General features: G+C 48.0%; 7 protein-coding genes across 7 annotated transcripts; 3 read left to right on the top strand and 4 right to left on the bottom strand.

Annotated features, from left to right (window-relative positions):
- Nucleotides 1–204: 204 nt before the first annotated feature.
- EURHEDRAFT_461703 (RWD domain-containing protein) lies at nucleotides 205–972 on the top strand (the record flags this gene model as incomplete). The annotated part of the gene is made up of 2 exons (XM_040784739.1): nucleotides 205–271; nucleotides 338–972. The coding sequence occupies 2 exons, from the start codon at nucleotides 205–207 to the stop codon at nucleotides 970–972; spliced, it is 702 nt and encodes a 233-aa protein (XP_040636397.1).
- A 504-nt stretch (nucleotides 973–1,476) lies between these two features.
- EURHEDRAFT_461641 (LYR motif-containing protein) lies at nucleotides 1,477–2,443 on the bottom strand (the record flags this gene model as incomplete). The annotated part of the gene is made up of 3 exons (XM_040784732.1): nucleotides 1,477–2,103; nucleotides 2,167–2,327; nucleotides 2,395–2,443. 3 exons carry the CDS (start codon nucleotides 2,441–2,443, stop codon nucleotides 1,477–1,479), a joined length of 837 nt encoding a protein of 278 aa, XP_040636396.1.
- A 55-nt stretch (nucleotides 2,444–2,498) lies between these two features.
- Nucleotides 2,499–3,578, bottom strand: EURHEDRAFT_415068 (E2 ubiquitin-conjugating protein MMS2). The gene is made up of 5 exons (XM_040782593.1): nucleotides 3,386–3,578; nucleotides 3,232–3,311; nucleotides 3,042–3,167; nucleotides 2,904–2,983; nucleotides 2,499–2,848 (listed from the first exon to the last, which is right to left on the bottom strand). The coding sequence occupies exons 1-5, from the start codon at nucleotides 3,456–3,458 to the stop codon at nucleotides 2,788–2,790; spliced, it is 420 nt and encodes a 139-aa protein (XP_040636395.1). The 5' UTR covers nucleotides 3,459–3,578; the 3' UTR covers nucleotides 2,499–2,787.
- Nucleotides 3,579–3,949: 371 nt separating this feature from the next.
- Nucleotides 3,950–9,387, top strand: EURHEDRAFT_461645 (putative endosomal peripheral membrane protein (Mon2); the record flags this gene model as incomplete). The annotated part of the gene is made up of 6 exons (XM_040784733.1): nucleotides 3,950–4,027; nucleotides 4,084–4,172; nucleotides 4,204–4,379; nucleotides 4,432–4,638; nucleotides 4,695–4,783; nucleotides 4,834–9,387. The coding sequence occupies 6 exons, from the start codon at nucleotides 3,950–3,952 to the stop codon at nucleotides 9,385–9,387; spliced, it is 5,193 nt and encodes a 1,730-aa protein (XP_040636394.1).
- A 1,474-nt stretch (nucleotides 9,388–10,861) lies between these two features.
- On the bottom strand, nucleotides 10,862–13,134 carry EURHEDRAFT_415064 (vacuolar protein sorting-associated protein 26). The gene is made up of 5 exons (XM_040782592.1): nucleotides 12,625–13,134; nucleotides 12,089–12,561; nucleotides 11,989–12,013; nucleotides 11,783–11,899; nucleotides 10,862–11,437 (listed from the first exon to the last, which is right to left on the bottom strand). Exons 1-5 carry the CDS (start codon nucleotides 12,842–12,844, stop codon nucleotides 11,220–11,222), a joined length of 1,053 nt encoding a protein of 350 aa, XP_040636393.1. The 5' UTR covers nucleotides 12,845–13,134; the 3' UTR covers nucleotides 10,862–11,219.
- Nucleotides 13,135–15,082: 1,948 nt separating this feature from the next.
- Nucleotides 15,083–15,831, top strand: EURHEDRAFT_404871 (gluconokinase; the record flags this gene model as incomplete). Its single annotated transcript, XM_040780344.1, has 2 exons — nucleotides 15,083–15,319; nucleotides 15,379–15,831. 2 exons carry the CDS (start codon nucleotides 15,083–15,085, stop codon nucleotides 15,829–15,831), a joined length of 690 nt encoding a protein of 229 aa, XP_040636392.1.
- Nucleotides 15,832–16,409: 578 nt separating this feature from the next.
- Nucleotides 16,410–18,571, bottom strand: EURHEDRAFT_415061 (putative 2-oxo acid dehydrogenases acyltransferase). Its single transcript, XM_040782591.1, has 5 exons — nucleotides 18,294–18,571; nucleotides 18,207–18,234; nucleotides 18,070–18,145; nucleotides 17,946–18,017; nucleotides 16,410–17,883 (listed from the first exon to the last, which is right to left on the bottom strand). The coding sequence occupies exons 1-5, from the start codon at nucleotides 18,463–18,465 to the stop codon at nucleotides 16,822–16,824; spliced, it is 1,410 nt and encodes a 469-aa protein (XP_040636391.1). The 5' UTR covers nucleotides 18,466–18,571; the 3' UTR covers nucleotides 16,410–16,821.
- Between the last annotated feature and the right edge of the window lie 178 nt (nucleotides 18,572–18,749).

Genomic DNA, 18,749 nt, shown 5'->3' with positions numbered 1-18,749 from the left:
ATGGGATTGAATATTGCATCGCTCAGCATCGAAGCAATAGCACTTTGAAAAAGCTAAAGGAGGGTTGATTGGCCCCTATTTAACACTTATACCCCGCATATTCTCCGCCGGAAAGAATTCGCTGTCTTGATATTTCTTTCCATCCTCCAACTCCATTTATAACAATACCCCTCCAATCCGCTGGGCGGCAGAATCGAACACAAGATGGGCCGTGAGGAGCAAATTGAGGAGCGCGAAGTGCTCGACTCTATTTTCCCGGAAGAAATCACAGGTTAGATGGATTGAGCCGTTACCGTCCTGTTGTTCCATTCGCTAATCTCTACGATCTGACTCCCAGACCTGTCCGAAACCTCATACCGGATATCCGTAACGCTCGACACACCCGAAAATGATACCATCGAAGAAGCAGAGCAACCTATCCTGCTTCTGCAAATTTCCTATCCAGCAGGTTACCCCGACGTTGCCCCAGAACTAGAAATATCAGCCCCGCATAATGCGCCGAAACACCCCCGACTGGACGTCCAAGAGGACCGGGACCGACTCCTTGAAGCGCTGGCGCCAACTGTCGAAGAGAACATGGGCATGGCAATGGTTTTCACTCTGGTCAGTGCATTGAAGGAGAGCGCGGAACTTCTCATGTCGGAACGGGCGAATGCTGCCCAGGCGCTAAAAGAGATGGAAGCTGTTAAGGCAGAAGAGGAGGAGAACCGCAAGTTCGCGGGCTCAGCTGTTACGATCCAATCATTCCTCGAATGGCGCGAGCGGTTTATGAAGGAGGTGGAGGAGAAAGAGCAGAAAGAACGTGAGGAGAAGGAAGCAGAGGATAAGAAGGGCAGGAAACCAGCTGCTCGGGACGAGAAGAAGCTCACAGGCAGGCAATTATGGGAGGGAGGCTTGGTTGGTAAGGGAGATTATGATGAAGAGGGTGAGGATGCTCTGCCAGCTGTAGAAAAGATGAAGATATCCTCATAGAGATGATACTCTGTGTATAGTCTCGTTACGAAAAGCATATATTGCAAGATTGGCAAAACGCCACTTTTTAGATTGCTGTCTGTACGCTGTTTCCCCAACCAGGTTGACTAGGACCTTCATCTATCACCAGCCACTGCTATGGATGTTGCTCGAAAATGATGACTTTCATGGCGAAGCAAAATTGGGCATTTGATTTCGGTTCAGCAGTTCCGAGACGCATTAGGTCATCGTAATGGGCCTGGATCTGGTTTTTGATATTAGTCGTAGACGGTCATCCGGAACCGGGCAGGGGCAAAAATCAGGCATTTCAACTCGACAATCAGCGGATACGACGAGGGACATGGTCGAATGATTCCTGATACACAGGGGTTGAGGATGTTGGATCTCGCAGGTATAACCAGGTGACAACCCCCTCGTTTGATACCCTGACGGCTATATGGTCGCCGTACAAATTGGTGGCGATGTATGTCATTTCAACGGCGGAATCGATCGCTTTTGTCATGATCATACATTTGACGTTCTCTTCTCTTCCTCCGACGCCAACTTGCGTTCAGCAAGAACCACATTCCACATATCTCTTGCAAGCTTCTTGTTCTGCAGATCGGATTCGCGGATCTTATCATTTACTTCTGTGAGAGCATCTGAAATCACTCGGGACCAAGTGTCTGGCTCTTCGCTATGCGTCAATTCGTCCCAAGTATCTTCTGCTTTCGCCATCACTAACGCCGCCTCCAATCTTTCTCGTCGTTCAATACGTCTCCAGCGATTCTCGAGTTTGCTTCTAAGTGCTCCGCTCAGATTCATCGGTTGCGGCTTCTTGATACGCAAAAAGGGAACGCCGCGTGCGTTAATCAGGATAGGTACCCGACGTTTCCCACTCACAACTGGCCGGGGACGGGAAGTAATTGGAACAGCGTCTGGGTGTCGTCGCGCGGTCCTCTTCTCAAATGCCTGGATTTCTTCTTTCTTCTGTTCCTTCTTAGATTTGGGTTTTACGGGCTTCGCCTTGGACAGTGCTCGTTGAATTGAACTGTTCGTTTCTTTTTCCGACTCACACTCTGAAATGAACGTTGAGATGCGTTGGATCGTATTTTCGTTTCCTCGGGACGCGACGTGTATTAAATCCAGGGCCTTGCTCGGAGGGCGGAGAATTTAGCAACAGTTTGTGAACCTGCCCGGGCTGAAGATGAGTACCTCGTATCCAGCGTTCAAAGCGTTCAGTGATTGCGACGGGCTTTGGAGGCTTTTATATTTGTGAAACTTTTGTTGTATCGTCGGTTTGACCTCGCTGAGGGTTGGTGTAATACTCGGTAGTTTTGCGCATTGTCGGAGAAGTGCTCGGTAAAGAGCCAGGCCTGATTAAAGAAAGATTGTTTAGGACGATGGCAAATCAAACAGTGATAGCAAGTTTTCAAAGCTTACACGCAAAACGGTGGATTCCCGAGAGTTTTGGAGCAGTGATTCTACGCATTTTGCAGAGCGTGCTCTGAAAAAGTTGATCGGATCTCCGAAACGGAGCGACATTACCCCAGACATGTCACGTGATAAAAATACTTGTAGATTTTAAACCTATATCTACTGGTGTTTACTGGCATACTAGTAACTTTTGGTACTGGGAAGCACTATAAAGTCATCGCGGCATAAGAAAAGGTTGCGAAAGAAGCCGTACACTAATGAAGAAACCGCGCCGATGCCTGCCGGTATGCATAGACTAAATACGCTCTAGCAATGTTAACAGAGAAAGAAACAAATAGCAAAACCAACCGCAATACTCCACGTTCGTGATTTTCTAAACTATGCATGAAAAGGAGAGACTTAAAAATTGGAGCCTTCAGCCGGCTGAGGCAGCTTTCTGTGTTGCGGCAAAGCCATATATCTGAAAAGATCAGTATCGCTAAATTCCGCAGATAAATGAATGGGGTCCTGATTACCTTCTGAGTTCGAGTAGAACAGTCTCCATGGTGTAGTCACGCTTCCATTGAGCAAGACAGGGCAGCTTGGTAGGATCAACCTGGATTATGAATCAGCTATATTCTACCTATCATCAAGGTTGTGTAATGTTCATGTACCTTTCCACTTCGTTGGTCAACGCATGGGATGTTGACACGCGAGATGAATTGGATCGAGGGAGGGTTGTCAGGGTAATCGGCACCGCAGTGGATGTTGACACTATATATCCGGTTCTCATGAACGCTCTACCAGCCCAAGTCAGCGATATAAGGCAATCGAAAAGCATTGGATCATAACCGGCAGACTAACATGAGGAGGGCCGAGGATTGTTCCGTTCCAGTTGCTCATCATCATATCCTCTCCATCCGCAAGACCGTACGAGCATGCCTCTGTATATCCAAAATGTTTTATATCAGCGGAATGATGCGTAAATCAATAGTAGTTGCCAGTTGGACATGCTAACCTGCTCCCAGACCCTTCTCACCCTTCTCCAACTCTTCGAGGAGTCTGAAATTCCTGGGAACTTTCGCCGACATTGTAAGCGCAGGGTATTTCTCCAGAACTAGGAAATCGACTGCAGCTGTAGACGGCAAAGTGTTGGTAGAAGCAACGCTAAAAAAAAAAAAAAAGAAAGAGAAGAGGCCGTCGAGTGGAAGAGGGGCACTGACGCACTGTATCCCACTTACCTACTGCAGAACGGTCCTCCGCCGAGTCACCACGTGATGATAACGATCACGTGGGTACCATCACTGCCTTGGCGTTTCCTGGAAATGCCACGCCTGACGCTTTTATTGATCGACCAACCCTCTGGACTAAAGATTGATTTCGGCGATTCTTTGCCTGGAAAACTGCTCAAAAGCTAGAGGGTTGAATACTCTAACGCCATTACAGGTGAGAACTAGCGTGGTTAATATCCTATTGCTCCAATTCACCATTGTCTCCGACTGGAGAACTCCGGACGGAGTATATTTGGATTCAATACCCACAGTTCGAGTCGGCCATGTTCTAAACCAGCAATTTATCTGAAATGTCCTCCCAATTCTTGCAGACAGAGCTTTTGCATCTCATTCAAGAGTCAAAACGAAAGAATGCTGACCTGCGAAATGTCTGCCATCTTCCCTTATTCAAATATCTACTATCGAAGCTAACCTTAAAGCGCAGGCTGCTGAGACGTCTCTCAATGAATTGAAGGCATTGCCTTCTACTTCAGAGGCCCAGACAACGGCTGGTGGGCTTAACCCCCAATCACTGTTTACGATGTCCCGTTACTAAGTGACCAAGAGACCTGGTACGAAGGCCGAAGTTTGTCGACCCATTTATCATAACTTGCCATAGTCGCCATGTCAAGCTTGCTGGTATCGGAGTTGTGTGCCTACAGAGACTGGTGGCTTCACGTTCATTACCACCTGAGCGACTGAGGGATGTTCTGAATGGGTTAAGGGAAACCACCAATATGAGTATGGCGCCGAGGCGACCCGCGATATTCGCTGAGATGCTAACCCTATCAAGGTCTGGACATTCAACTCAAAATTCTGCAAACATTACCTTCTTTGTTGCAGCACTATTCCAATGAGTTAAGTGGCGAGCTGCTTGTGAGCACATTGGAAATATGTGCAATGTTGCAGGCAAGCAAAACCATTGCCGTGTCCAGCACTGCGGCAGCCACACTACAGCAACTTGTGATGTCGACATTTGAGAGGATTGCCATTGATGACAGTAAGTCGCCGGTGTTTAATTGTCCCACCAATCGGTGCTGTTTGCTGACTTTGAAGAAATACTTGACTCGTCCAAATCAAATGAAACCGTTACTGTCGAAGACCGTCCAGTAACTATTAGCTGCTTCGCTTATGATGCATTACGGGTGAGCCGAATCCCCAATTGCCAATTATTTCAAACTAATATAGTATCAAGGTTTTGGATGATCTCTGCCGTCTCGTAGATGGCGAACCACTGCAATTCCTGCGGATGAAATCACTCTCCCCAACATTCACATTGGAACTTATTGAGAGCATCCTGGTTAATAATGGCAGTCTTTTTGTTGGACATGCGGAACTTACGCAGGTGCTCCGAGCTCGGCTTATGCCACTGACCGTTAGGTTCTTATCCGAGAGGCACAATTTTGCTCAGACAGTCCGGGTTGCCCGCATCCTTCTTGTATGTCTGAAACGTCATATGTCCCTTCTTACCGCGGAGTGTGAGATGGCACTTGGTCTGTTGACACACTTACTCGAACCGGATGGAACAGCACCTTGGAAGCGTGTGATTTGCATGGAACTTTTCCGATCCTTGTACGCTGAACCAGGATTAGTCCGACTGATGTACTCACTATACGATGGGGAAGAAGGGAGAAAGAGTGTTATTAAGGACCATATGGCTTCACTTGTTCGTCTGGCCTCCGAGAAACCGTCTTTGATCGGGGTCGGCAACCAATCCACAGTGCCTACGCGTACGGAACATTCGAGGTCCATTACTGAGGAACAAATCACTCTAGAAGCTGGTGGAGTGGCGGGTGTCATTGGAACCTCCGTTCCATCTACTGATACAAATGTACCAGGCATCAGCAACCAGTGGAGCGTGATCCGCACACCTTACATGGAAATCCTTGACAAGACCGATGCACCACTTCCCCCGGATACATATATTTACAGTCTCGTACTCAATTGCATTGCTGTGTTCGCTGAAGGTCTCGCAAAGTTCATACTCCCATTGACTGTTCCTGAGTTCAAGCATAAACGAAAAAATCGAATCACGAGCCCTGATCCAGAACCCAGCTCCCCTGTTGCGTCATCCCCAGATCTTCAAAGGACGCATTCTTGGAGAGTTACTCATAATTTAAAGTCCAAAAAGTCGTCTATACCAGTCAATCCTCTGGAATTGGAGTCCCACTCGCAGAGTTCAGCAATCAAAGCATGTGCCGGGGTTATTGAGAACTGCTGGCCTGCTGTTCTTGCTACGTGTTCGACATTCTTATATGCAGCTCTGGATGACGAATTCTACCATAGCCTAGTGCGATCCTTCCAGAAACTGGCCCATGTTGCGGGCCTATTAAGGCTTTCTGTTCCCCGAGACGCGTTCTTAACGACTCTAGGGAAGGCTGCTATGCCGCCTGAGACAGGCGGTGCTAAACCAGGAATATCCACAGCACCTGTTTCTGATTCTCAAAACAACTATGCGTCTGAGAAAAGGCGTAAGGGTGCGGAGATCGGTTCCCCATTACCTGCAGATTCGCCAAGTGCTACTTCAGACAGCCATTCTGTGCTATTAAGCACGAGAAACCTTTTATGCCTGCGTGCTTTGCTGAATTTGGGCATCGCTTTGGGGCCAATTCTAGACCAGTCGGCCTGGTCCATTATCCTTGAGACCCTCCAGGATACAGACTTGTTGATTGGGATATCGTCTGTTTCTACAATGAAATCAAGTGCTGCAGCTAATAGCCCTGGGGATGCTGCAACCGGCATCGACGTGCCCAAAGCGAACCTTGGTGCAGAAATTATTGCCGTGCAAACAGCGTCTAACAAGATGTTTGAAAGCACTAATATTTATCCAACTAACTCGTTTCAAGACATTTTAGTCGCTCTTTTGAGACTTTCGCGGTTTACCGAAGAAACGACACAACCAGAACCATCAGAGAAAGTATCAGACATGCCTCAATCTTCGCAGTCTCTTCGACGCTCAGGACACATGCGCAAGAGCACCCGTCGCGTGTCGCTCACAGTTGGCAAATTCAAAGCGCAGGATGAACAACTGAAATTTGTCCTGGAGAAAGCAGACGAAATAGCTAAAGCGAACCTGGAGCGACTGTCATCTCTGGATGAGAATGATCTTCGTGCGTGGCAAAGCCTTACGGACAGTCTTATATCAGGTGCATCGCATGGCGAAGTTAGCCAGGCTCTTCGTTTAAGAGCCAGCGAAGTTCTCAACAACCTCGTCTTTCAAACAATGAAGCATAATGATATCGACGACGATTCTTTGCGAAACACTCGGCAGTTGAGGAACCTGGAGACCTTGAAAAAGCAAATAGATTCTCTCTATAGTTCGAAACTGCCGGGTTCCTATCTTGCTGTCGTTATCGAGATCCACGAGCAAAGCCTGGAGATCCTGAAAAATATCTTAGAGCAGTATGCAGAAACTTTTGCAGATGGTTGGACTCTTGTCTTTGATCTCATCTCCACCGTCTTTGGGGAGGTAATGGCCGAGACATCAGAGACGAACACAGCGAAGTCAGGAGGCAAAGTATCGTTGTTAGCTGATTCGCCTCGCCTTATCCGCGCAGCTTACAATTCACTTCAGCTGATAGCCTCCGATTTCTTATCTTTACTTCCAGCGTCTTGCCGTTTGGATCTTGTGGATTCTCTTTCAGGCTTTGCCTCACAGCAACAAGATTTCAACATCTCGCTGACTACGACCTCGTCTTTTTGGAATGTTTCGGACTTTCTCCAGGGGCAAATAGAACGATTCACCATTGAATCTCATGTCGATGCATCGGTTAGAGAAGAAGATCTTGCGGCGCTAGCCAAGGATAACGATGTCTCTGTATCTCGTAATTCTCTATGGTTATTACTCTTACTGAGGATTGTTGACCTTGCAACTGATAGCCGAACTGAAATCAGAAACTGCGCAGTCCACACGCTGCTGAGGATCTTCGATGCATATGGCCAGCAATTATCGGCTAAGGCGTGGCGGCTGTGTCTCAATAGAGTTCTCTTTCAAATGATCGAGAATGTTGAGGCCGAACTTACGAGAGTCGTGAAAGGACAGAACGGGGCAAATTCATACGAGCTCAAGCCATGGATAGACACGACAGTTGTGATGATCAAAGGATCTGCTGAACTGATCACAACTTTCTTCGATTCAATTGTCCAAGACGAAGAATTCGACCGTTCCTGGGAAAGGCTTCTAGGCTATTTCCAGACATTGATTGGCCTGGGTCTTTTAGAATTCAGTGAAGCGGTGTTCTCCAGCCTGTCGAGCATCCTTCTTAGGGTAGAAAGCCCGACTGGTTTTAGTAAACAAGCACTGGAGTCCGCCTGGTTACTTTGGGATAGTGGCCATCCGGCTAGTAAAGAGGACTCGCTGGATCTCGATTGCCCCAATCAGGACTCTGCTTTGGCGTACCTCCGGTCCTTCGAACAAATATATCGTCTTCATAAGGATGATCTAACTCGAGAACGCATAGAGGGGATCCTTGAACACATGAAACTGCTTGCATGGAACTCGGTCTCTCCTCGATACTCCCCCGATATAGACCGTTCTTCGACTCTGCAGTCATTGATAATTGCTTCCACCAAGACCATTTGCCAGAATAAAGAGGATTCACAACCTGAAATTTTGCTTTCTCTTGCAGATTACGTCGACTCTGCCTTATCAAAATGGATTCCAGGAAGCGACTCGAGAAGACCCACATTTGTCGCATTCTCGAAAAATGCAATCGACCTCCTTCGCTGGTATATCGCTGATTTTGGGATCAAGAAAGATGTTTTTACGGATGGGTCTTTGGCTATTGCATTGAAACATCTCTCCAACCCCGTTGCTCAGAAATACGAATGGCAAGGCAAGGATCGAGAGCCAAGATTGTGGCAGAAGGCGACCACAACATCTCTGGACATACTCCAGGTTGCGATTCCCTATGTGGAGAAACAATACGATAAGTCAAATGAAGGGGAAATATCTCGATTCTGGGAATGCGTGGTGGACATTGTGCGTGGTATAGTTTCTGCCAAGGGTTATCGCACTCAAGAACTCTCCATGGCAGACATGCTCGCGGATGAATCTTTTGATATTGCCGCCTTCGACAGGCTCAAGAGCTTGATCATCCCATCTCTCGGAGCGGCAGTAATCAAAGATAATGTTCGACGGGATTTTGCATCTGCACTGTTCCACTCTTCCTTCATATACGCCCCGAAGCGATTTGATCTCCCTGATAACACAACCCTAACGAACAGCCCTCTCAAGGGGATATACGATGTCCGCCCAGGGAGAACCTTTGAACCTCCCCCAAATACGCGGTCGAAGATGGCATACGTTCTGACTGATGCAATGTTTGAGCTTGCAGCCGTGCCAGGGAACACTGACAACAGTCAAGAGCCACACACCCTCCTCGCTCGATCAATCTCACCATACCTAATCCTCCGAAGCGCTGTATCCCTACGCGCGTATATCGCGGACCAACCTCTTCGCGGGCTCATGCCGCAGCCAACACCCGCGCGCAGGGCTCTGCTGCACCTACTTCAAGGTATGGTTGAGCTACGAAGCGAACCCAGCGCGATTCCAAAACCTCCAGTTGTCAGGAGTGTAGCAGCGTCTCTGGTGCAACCAAATGACGACCACCAGCTAAAGAAGCATCTCGAGTGGATATACCCGCTTGTTGTGAAGGCGGTGCAAGTAGCAGGGAAGGAAAAGGACGATGGCGAGGTTCTTCGGGTACTGGGGAAGGTACTGCAGGAAGTTGGTCATTGTGGTATATAGATATTCTCTTATGGTACTATACTCATGAGTGAACAATGAAAAATTTCCTGCTCTTCTTAAATTCGATTCTGATATAATAAATGACTCAGTTTCGAGCCAGTTTCAATGGCCATGAATGGACAGTGATGTTATTGCTTTCACCCACTGTCGCCTGGCCTCTGCCTATGTCTTCCCCCTCTCTTTCCTCTTCCCCTTATCTTCTTCATCCTTCTTTCCACCACTTAGTCTCATCGTACATTCTTCTTTTTACCCTAAAAAAAAGAAAAATTCCAGATTTCAGCGGTAGGCCACGGGTCTGCGGGACACCACACATAGCTGTGAAAGGAGCTGGGCCACACAACACACACCGGTCTCTGACAGGGCAGCTGGCCACAATGTACTGAGAAGCAGGCACTCCGTACAGCAAAAGAAAACCCAGGGGAGTTCAAAGCACCTCATCACCAGCTGGTTTGGGTGTTCTCGAGTTGTACCAGGTTCATCTTCAGTTGTTTCTTGCCAGTGGACTATCAGCGCACTGTTTCCAGCCGACCAATCAGAACAGACCCGACAGGACTCATCGAAGTCCCCTGGTGGTGAGTCTGATCTGTGATTGGGTTGGGCCTGGGACACAGCTCTGGTCGTCCATACTAACCAATCACATACAGCAACTGGCCCTTGGTAGTGAAGCTCGTACAGTGCGAGAAACTGACACACAGAGCACCCGGAGAGCTTGAGCATTCACCGTGGTGGGTAAGTGGGTGGTGCGAGTGCTCAAGCGCACCTGAGTCCTGTGCTTGTTAGTAAATCGGCATCGTGCCGGCCGGCTGATCAGTCATGTGCACAAAGTGCCTGCAATAGGTCCTGGTTGGTAGGTGGGGTTTGCGACTGGCTGGGATACTGGTACGCAGTACGTTCAGGACGCTTGTTCTTTGAGGCGAGAGTGGGTGGCAGTTAAAGCAACCTGAATTTTCTGTGTCGTTAGAGGGATCAGACGTCGTGATGATTGATTGGTTGAGCATGTAAAGGCGTTGAACCTTATTGTGAGTCCTGGCTGGGTGGTTGGGTAGGGCCTGGGACACACACACACACACACACACACACACACACACACACATATACATACATACATACATACATATACATATACACACACAGCTCTGGTTGAGTATGCTGGGAAGGAACTGGATCATATACTGAAAATCAACTCTAACAACGCAGCACAACGCCGGCCCTTGATAGGGAGGCTGGCGGTGGCGCTGTCGGCTGGTAGCGCAGGGCTTTGATCTGGCGAGCTTGAAGCAACTCACCGTGGCGGGTAGGCGAGTTGTGCGAGTTGTTTCAATCCTAGACTGAGATTCTGGAGTTACCAGTGAGCTCAGTTCGCCGTTTCAGCCGGCTCATCAGGCCTATAGGGGTTTTATCTCTGCAGCAACTCCTGATGGGTTGGTAGGGTAGGGCTTGGGATAATTATATGTAGTACGCCGTACTTTGTTGTGCTTCAAATGGTACGTACGAAGTATTGCTTAAAAAAACAGAAGACACAGAAGTGTATTACTGACATGATGCACGGAGAGACGGAGAACTATAGGTCCAAGTTGCATACTCGTTTGTAAGTATGGACACATTCATCAAATCAATACTTCGGGTTGCAAGACGAAAGTAAAAAGACACCATCGGATCATACACGACGACTGACAACATCGAGTCGTGATAAAAGAAGCTAACACAATAAGGACAGGGTATAAGAGTACATGTGAATGATGGTAAGAACACTCCGAGCAGCTGACATGTCATAAATACGGAAGCACAACCGGAAGAAACAACCCCTAACCCGATCGACATAGCTCTAAGCTCTAAGCTGCTGGAGGAGGGACAGCTTGCTGCTGCTGCTGCTGATAAGCTTCGCCCCTTCCGGGTCCAGCAGTGGCCGAACCGGGCGGCAGAGGCTGCTGTTGCTGCTGGATCTGCTGTTGTTGGATTTGTTGCTGCTGGGCGATCTGAGGGGTAGCAGCGACCTCGGGAGCCTGGCGGAAGAGAGTAATTTCGGATTGCTTGAAGTATCGACGAGCATCTGGAAAGTAAACACGAGTCAGCATCGGTCGTACTTCTGATACATACGAGGCTCCTGTAATGAAATCGAAACTTCGGGAAAAACCAAAAAGATTTCAAAGAGAAAAAACCCGGGGAGTGTGGGGCAGCCACGCGAAACCATATCTGTATCAGGTATAGCGTGGGGTTTCACCAGGTCGGGGACCGGGAGTCAATAACCGATCGGTTATTGATCCATGCAGCCATGGGATGCTGAAGATACGTGGGATATCCGTGACAGCCTGACAGCCTCAGGCACCAATGCATATCAACCCCAAAGTTTCGGAGTGACCCGAATCTCTACAAAAAGACAAACGCAAGCGCTTACCTTCATCAATGAGAACCAGACTGAGGTAATAACGTGTCGAATATTTCTTGTTGACGTCACGGAAGGTGGGTGTCAAATCGAAGCCACCAAGGAACAGACGGATGGGAATGGTTTCTCCTGAGTCTTGGTCAGCGCGATGCTTTTCATTGCTTTACATCGAGAAGATCCAGAAGTGTTTTGCCGTCAAGACCAAAAGACATACTCACCTCGTGAAGGCGAACCATCCATAATCTGCCGTGACACCATGTTAGCCAAACCGAGGTTTTAACGCATTGTCAAGCTTGCAGACCTGAAAGACGAGCTTACCTCAAAGCGAACCAGCGTCTCACTCTCATTGTACTGATTGGGCGGAGATCCAGTTGTTTCCCTCCGAATAATGGACAGCTCCATATGCTTGATCTTCAACCGCACAAGCAGGAAATAGATACGCCCGACAATAACATCCTTGAGGTGGTATTTCGACTTGGAGTATTCAAACTCGATATGCAGGCAATCCTCGATACCAACATCCATCTTGATCGGGCTGTTGTTCTCTGGCGGCATGCGATATGAATAGACCCAGAGATCCTTCTCGCGCACGACGTCGGCCATCCGGCGGGAGACGGTGACGCGCACAAAATACCGAAGCTTTACGTTGATACCATTGTAGGATTCATATTGCTTCTCGACGTTTTTGAAATTGAAGGGGAAGGTCTGGGGGTGTTGGAGTTCGCCGGGAGCTGCGAGTTCTTGGACGAGGGAGAGGAATTCGTAGTGGTTTCCGCGGTCGTAAAACATTTCTTCAGACACCTGTCAGTCATCATATAATACCAGCGTATAGTGCTCATGTGGATATCGCGTACCAATCGTTCCAATGAACTGCACCTTAATCCCCGTATGCTCTAACCGTTTCCCATCCTTGGGCCTAACCGTCACAGCACCCTTGACAGACTCTCCATCCATGTACAGCGGGGCCCTCTCACGGCGGCCCTTGTCGAGCTTGACATCGACCGTCTGGCGCTCATCGCTGTCTTCGAGAACGACATCGATATCGACGGGGGTGGAGAAGAAGAGGGAAGTCATGATGGGCGGCGAGGGGAGATCGTTTCGAGACGCAGCGAACCAGGCAAGATCGTACAGTGTTCCGTAAGCTTGTTGTGATTCGTGGTTAGTCGTCGAGCATCGATTAATAGCGAATGGTCATGTTGCGTGACCTTGTCTCTGCGTCGGACTTGCTGGCAGGCTTCATCGCTGGTTCGAGCTGCGAGCTGGCATATCGCGGATTACGTAAGTCTAGTTTCATTGTAACAAAACAACAGCTCTTGTACGGAGAATCTAGACCGATGGCTGGGAAACTAGGATAATGTCGTTATCCAACGCAAAGGTAATCGATTCTGTACGTCTAAGCATTGTGAGGGCGATGGTGATGGCCTGGTATGCCTGATATACTTGTAGTGTACTATATGCGTAGTATGCGGAACTATGCTTCTTGCGGCTGATGAAATCGATGGACATTGGGCTTAAACAAACTAAGATAAATCTCTACAGTATAGAGTACCTGTACAAGATATAAGTAGAGCAAATAGTCATAGGCTTCGAGATTACCAAGGCAGGATGGTTGGGGGTTGACATTTCATCTTCGGATAGAGAGTATGCAGATTATATGAGAAGCTGCAGTGTTATATCTCTTTCTATTGCACCTTGTGTTTTAGACATTAACTTTCGGCCCCATTATCACAAAGAATCCATGATCAAAACATGATGTTTGTCCGTTCCTCGATGGTGATATCCGTACGAGCGGATTTATATGCAAATCCGCAAAACAACAGGACTGAGAATCGTTTTCCGCCGACTCCTATTCCGTACCAACAAGGCGAGTTTACTCCCGTTGCTCCGTACTCGTGCGCAGACTATAAATGCCGCCTAGATGAGGCCATACCCGGATATCGAACAGCAATGCTCAGTGACGGCGCATTGTCCACGAGACCACGGGTTACCCCGGATCATAATCCTTGAGGGACGTCAATGCGCCTGTCATCCGGCGATGAAGACCCGGTCTGCGTCACTCATCAGGATAGAAGACTAGGGGCCCTCAAGGTACACAATACATAACCGGTCAGATAGAGGGTGGTCCATATTACCCCACTTTGCGAGATAATCAATAACCTGAGGGGCACGAAAGAAGTATTTCATTCCGTCACACTGCACCATGCATGAGTTTTCACCAACAGAATCCGGCACTTCATTTTCCGCCGGAACCTAATGTCGGTAAATTTGGTTCCGATGGCTAACAGAGTAGAAGAACAAGGATCCGTAATGGATGTGTTTCGTCCGGGATCTTCAATTGCAATCACATCCCCGGGCAGCTTGTTGAACGGAATATCTCCGGCCTCCAATTGCAGACTTAGTGGAGCAAGAAGGGCCTTTCATATCGTTGGGAATCCGTACTGCACCCCGGAGCACACTGTCCGGCGAGGAGATTATCAAAGATACTCCGTACAGAAACTCCATAATACAATATGGATTCGGATAAATCAATCCGAATTTCACAATTAAAAAGCGCAATCTCCACACCAGTATATCTCTCAAAATTTCGGCATATGTACTTTCCTGGCAGCATACATACAAGTTCTCTCCATAGACAAGTCGGATATGCGCAAGGCGTCGGCATCTGACTCAATACCCGGGACGGCATAGTGTGGGGGGTCGTCGGTCTGTTACAAAAATACGGTGTGGTAACAGGCCGTACGGTAAATTTGTCCCGAATCCCCGGGCAGGGGTACCGGACTAAGCCAGATTAGTCACGGCGGGTATGCATGTCAAGGATGATGTCATGTGACTACTCTTCGGGTTTTGCATTTTTCAGCAGAGTATAGAGTAGAGAGTATCATGAGACAAAGACACAATATAAAGAGCATTACGCCGTTTCATAGAGCCATGTACTCGAAATATATCTACTACTACATACTACTAGGGGCCCTAAACTACAGATCGATCGGCAACTAACAACCAGACCGGCGGCGCATCCCTTTTCGAATCCACTCTCCGTACTATCGATAAATTACCACATTCCAGAACAGCCCCACCACTTCCGGATTCGAAACGGCTGAGTGAATAAGAACGCTCTGTTTGCATCTTTCTTTCTTCTGATTCTCTTTTTTTCTCTCTTCCTTATACCGTCGTCTGTATATAAACCTTACCACTGCTCACATTCTGGTTCATCCGTTCAAATCTACCGGAACTATATCACCTCAGCGTCATACCCAATCATTGTCTTTCACTTTCTCCGTACCTTACCCCTTCTACATTATCACTATCACCATGTTGTCTGCTGGTGAACGGCCTCAGCCGTCGACTATCAATGCTTCCCTAGTCTCTCCCGTCAAGCCCGTTGCTCTCAATCACTCAGCCCACTCTACCGCAACCTGGCCGGAGATGGACCAGGTCGGGAATATTCAGCACATCTGGGTCATTACCGGTCCCGCAGGATGTGGGAAAAGCACCGTGGGTCGCGGCCTGCAGGAGGAATTAAATTGTCCCTTTCTCGAGGGTGACGACGTGAGTTCCTCCCCTCCCACTAAACCACCAAATTGACAACAAGATGCTAACAAGAACAGTTCCATTCCCCCTCCAACAAACAAAAAATGACCCAAGGCATCCCCCTCACCGATGAAGACCGCTGGGACTGGTTAATCTCGCTCCGCAAAGCCGCCATCGACGCCCTCTCCCCCTCCGACTCGAATAACTTCCACCCACCCTCCGGCGTCATCGTCGCCTGTTCCGCGCTCAAGCAGAAATACCGTGATGTCATGCGCGTTGCTGCATACGGCACACCCCTCGTCCAGATCCATTTTATCTACCTGCGGTTGTCGGAGAGCGTGCTTATCCAGCGCGTGAACCAGCGTGAGGCGCATTATATGAAGAGTGGGATGGTGCACTCGCAGCTTGAGGTCCTCGAGGAGCCGCTTGGGGAGTGGGATGCATTGACTGTTAATGTTGAGGGGCCGAAGGAGGATGTGCAGAAGAATGTGTGGGAGTTAGTTGGGGCCAAGTTGGCGGAGTATGAGTAGTCGCTTGCCCCATCTCTCTTACGGTTCTTCATTTGTTTTCCCTTTTGGTATTGGTTGGGACACTAAAAGCAAACGCATGCATGGTCTCCATCCCGGTGTCTATGGAGTTCTCATGCGTTGGGAAAGCATGAGGTCTGTTTTCGGCATTATTTTCGGAGTTATTGATTCCTGGTTTTTGCATTGTTTATGTCGGATTTTAAACGTTTGATACCCCGTCGTTTAGGGGCAGAATTGCTTTTCTTGTCATGTCTTTTGCCCCGTCTTGGTTTTGAATACCCAGTGAAATACAATTGTTCCAGTTAGTTTCTACTGATGACTTCTGTAATATCGTGATTGCTCTTGTATGCTATCGTAGACTCCAGATATAACCAGTGCCTTGCAGATCATCTATTACTTATTTTTCCTAACTGCATTTTCTTTCATACTAGACTAATATATACATAATGTCATTGCACATCCATACAATTGAGCGCTTCTCCTCTGTTTCCCCTTCTTTTTGTTAGCCCTTCAAGGTCATAGCGCAATTGGCTCACTTTCTGTCATATTTTCCATGAAAACGAGTCAGAACGAAGGAAAAAAAAAAAAAAAAAAAAAGACAATCGTGAATACTCAACTCCGTTGCAGAGCGAGGTCCAGGGCGGGGTCGACAAGTGTGCCTAATGGATGGGCCACATTAGTGAATTAGAGCATAATTGACAAAAAAAGATGAATTGGCAGAGAGGACAGTGAAGGAGTTGCCCAGCTCTCGTGTTTCCAAGAAACCCTAGAATAATGAATGGTGGTTGAATGCTGCCATAGTAACATCTGCCTGGTCATCGTTCTACCATAATAAGTAATAATTATGTTGTAATAATTGGTAGAATGGAGCTGCGGCAAAAATGACCATATCTTTTTTCGAATTTAGCCCATACAATGCTTGTAATGTCTTGTGTATGCGTGGATAATGCCAAGAATCTCTGCACGAATCGAGTTTATATAGTACAGCTAGCACTATCTTAGGTTTAAAAGCATTAACTCTGGAGACTCGATGAACTGTCGGACCTTGGTTGCCATTCTAGCCATGGTGGCTCCATCAACAACTCGGTGGTCAGCACTCCAGCTGAAATTCACCAGCTCGCCCTTAGTGACTTGACCCGCATCATCAAAGATGGGCGTCGTTCTGGATTTGCCAACTCCCAGAATTGCAACTTCGTTAGGAACAATCACGGGCATCACATAGGTACCCCCGATGTTGCCAATGTTGGAAACGGTAATGGTTCCCCCGCTAAGATCCGCTGGTGTGAGCTTACCCTCCTTTCCAAGGGCACTTAGACGTGACAGCTCTGTTGCGATATTGAGAATTGACCGGTTCGCGACGTCTTTGATGTTTGGGACAATCAATCCATTTGGAGTATCTACTGCAACTCCAATATTGTGTCTAGGTCGCATGGTGAGTTGTGGCTTGTCCGGGTTGCTTGTGTCAACTTTTGCGTTCAGGAGGGGGTACTGATCCAGGGCAAGAGAGACAGCCTTGATGATGAATGAAAGGAACGTAATTTTCTTAGGATCTTTGGGATTACTGGCCAGTCTCCTTCTCAGCGTAGTGATATCGTTGATATTGAGCTCATCGGCATAAAGAAAATGTGGAATGCTGAGCGACCGGCTCATCGTCTTAAACATTTGAGACTGGAAGGGACTCAAATTGACCACTTTTTCAATCTCTGGTGTACTAACAGTGGCCGGCTGTGCCGTAGGTGCTGAATCCCGCATGGCGATGAACTTATTGACATCCTCCTTGAGCACCCGTCCATCCTTACCGGTGCCGTTAACGTCCAAGATATTGACATCGTGAAGTTTGAGTAATCCTCGAACTGCTGGTGTAGCTAACGATGCGTAACGTGATTTTGGTATTTCCAATGCAGATTCTGGAGAAGCAGGCCGAGGTGGTTGTATAGGCTGCATGTGTTGCGCCTCTGTCGGGACAGGGCTGGTTTGAACTGGTTCTGGGCTTGGCGCTGGCTGGACATCCTCGTCTGGATATTTCGCATCGTCAACTTCTATGTCACAGAGAGCCTAATGGAAATGCATTTCTGTTAGCAAATGATCTTCAATGAGGGTCAAAAGAACTCTCCTACCCTGCCTGTTGGAACGGTATCGTCGGCCTGAAAGTGAAGCTTTTTGACAATCCCTTCGTATCTCGCGGTAATCTAGTCTTTTTAGAAGATCATCCCAGCAGATGTAAAATGATAGACAACTAACATCATCAACGGCCTTGTCGGACTGATATTGGCAAAGGGGGTTCCATTCCTCGATATGTGCGCCTTCTTCGACATACCTAGTCATTGACATTAGAATATTTCTTGAGTTTTGCTTTCACATTTCTCACACCGGCTTACCATTGAATGATTTGAACCTCCGTTATCCCTAGAGAGAACCCGAGTAAGCAACTGCAGGAGCTGAAGTCAAAGATAGGTTAAAGTTACCTTCTCCAACATCCTTCAGAACCTGAGATTTGATTGACCATAGAGACGAAGCTGCATGGAACCTGCGACGAGGGATGGTGGACAATGCTGGAGACAGCGTTGGCAGGAATCGCTGGAACCTGGAAGTCCTGGCAGCCCAGGCGATACCTCTGCTACCCCGCAAAGCATTCATCTTGGATATGTGGTCGAGTCTGGGGTAAAGCAAGGGTAAAGCAAACTGAAAGAAGGTCGTCCAACGACATTCTGGGTTGGTATTATTATTTATCCCCGGCTGGAGCTGTACCCCGTATGCAACTGCTGTACCTCCGCAGTACTGCTATCGCCGACGATAACCGAGTAGCCCGTGATATCACGTGGCAGGTCACTCCGCATTCCGGGAATTCGGACCATGTGTTGTTCCTTCTGGGATTAGCTAGAGAAAGAAGTACTGAATATATACAGAGTATCTCTCAAAGA

The sequence above is a fragment of the Aspergillus ruber genome (assembly GCF_000600275.1).
Source record: "Aspergillus ruber CBS 135680 unplaced genomic scaffold scaffold00025, whole genome shotgun sequence".
NCBI classification, from domain to species: domain Eukaryota; kingdom Fungi; phylum Ascomycota; class Eurotiomycetes; order Eurotiales; family Aspergillaceae; genus Aspergillus; species Aspergillus ruber.
This window is presented reverse-complemented; position numbering and strand designations above follow the sequence as displayed.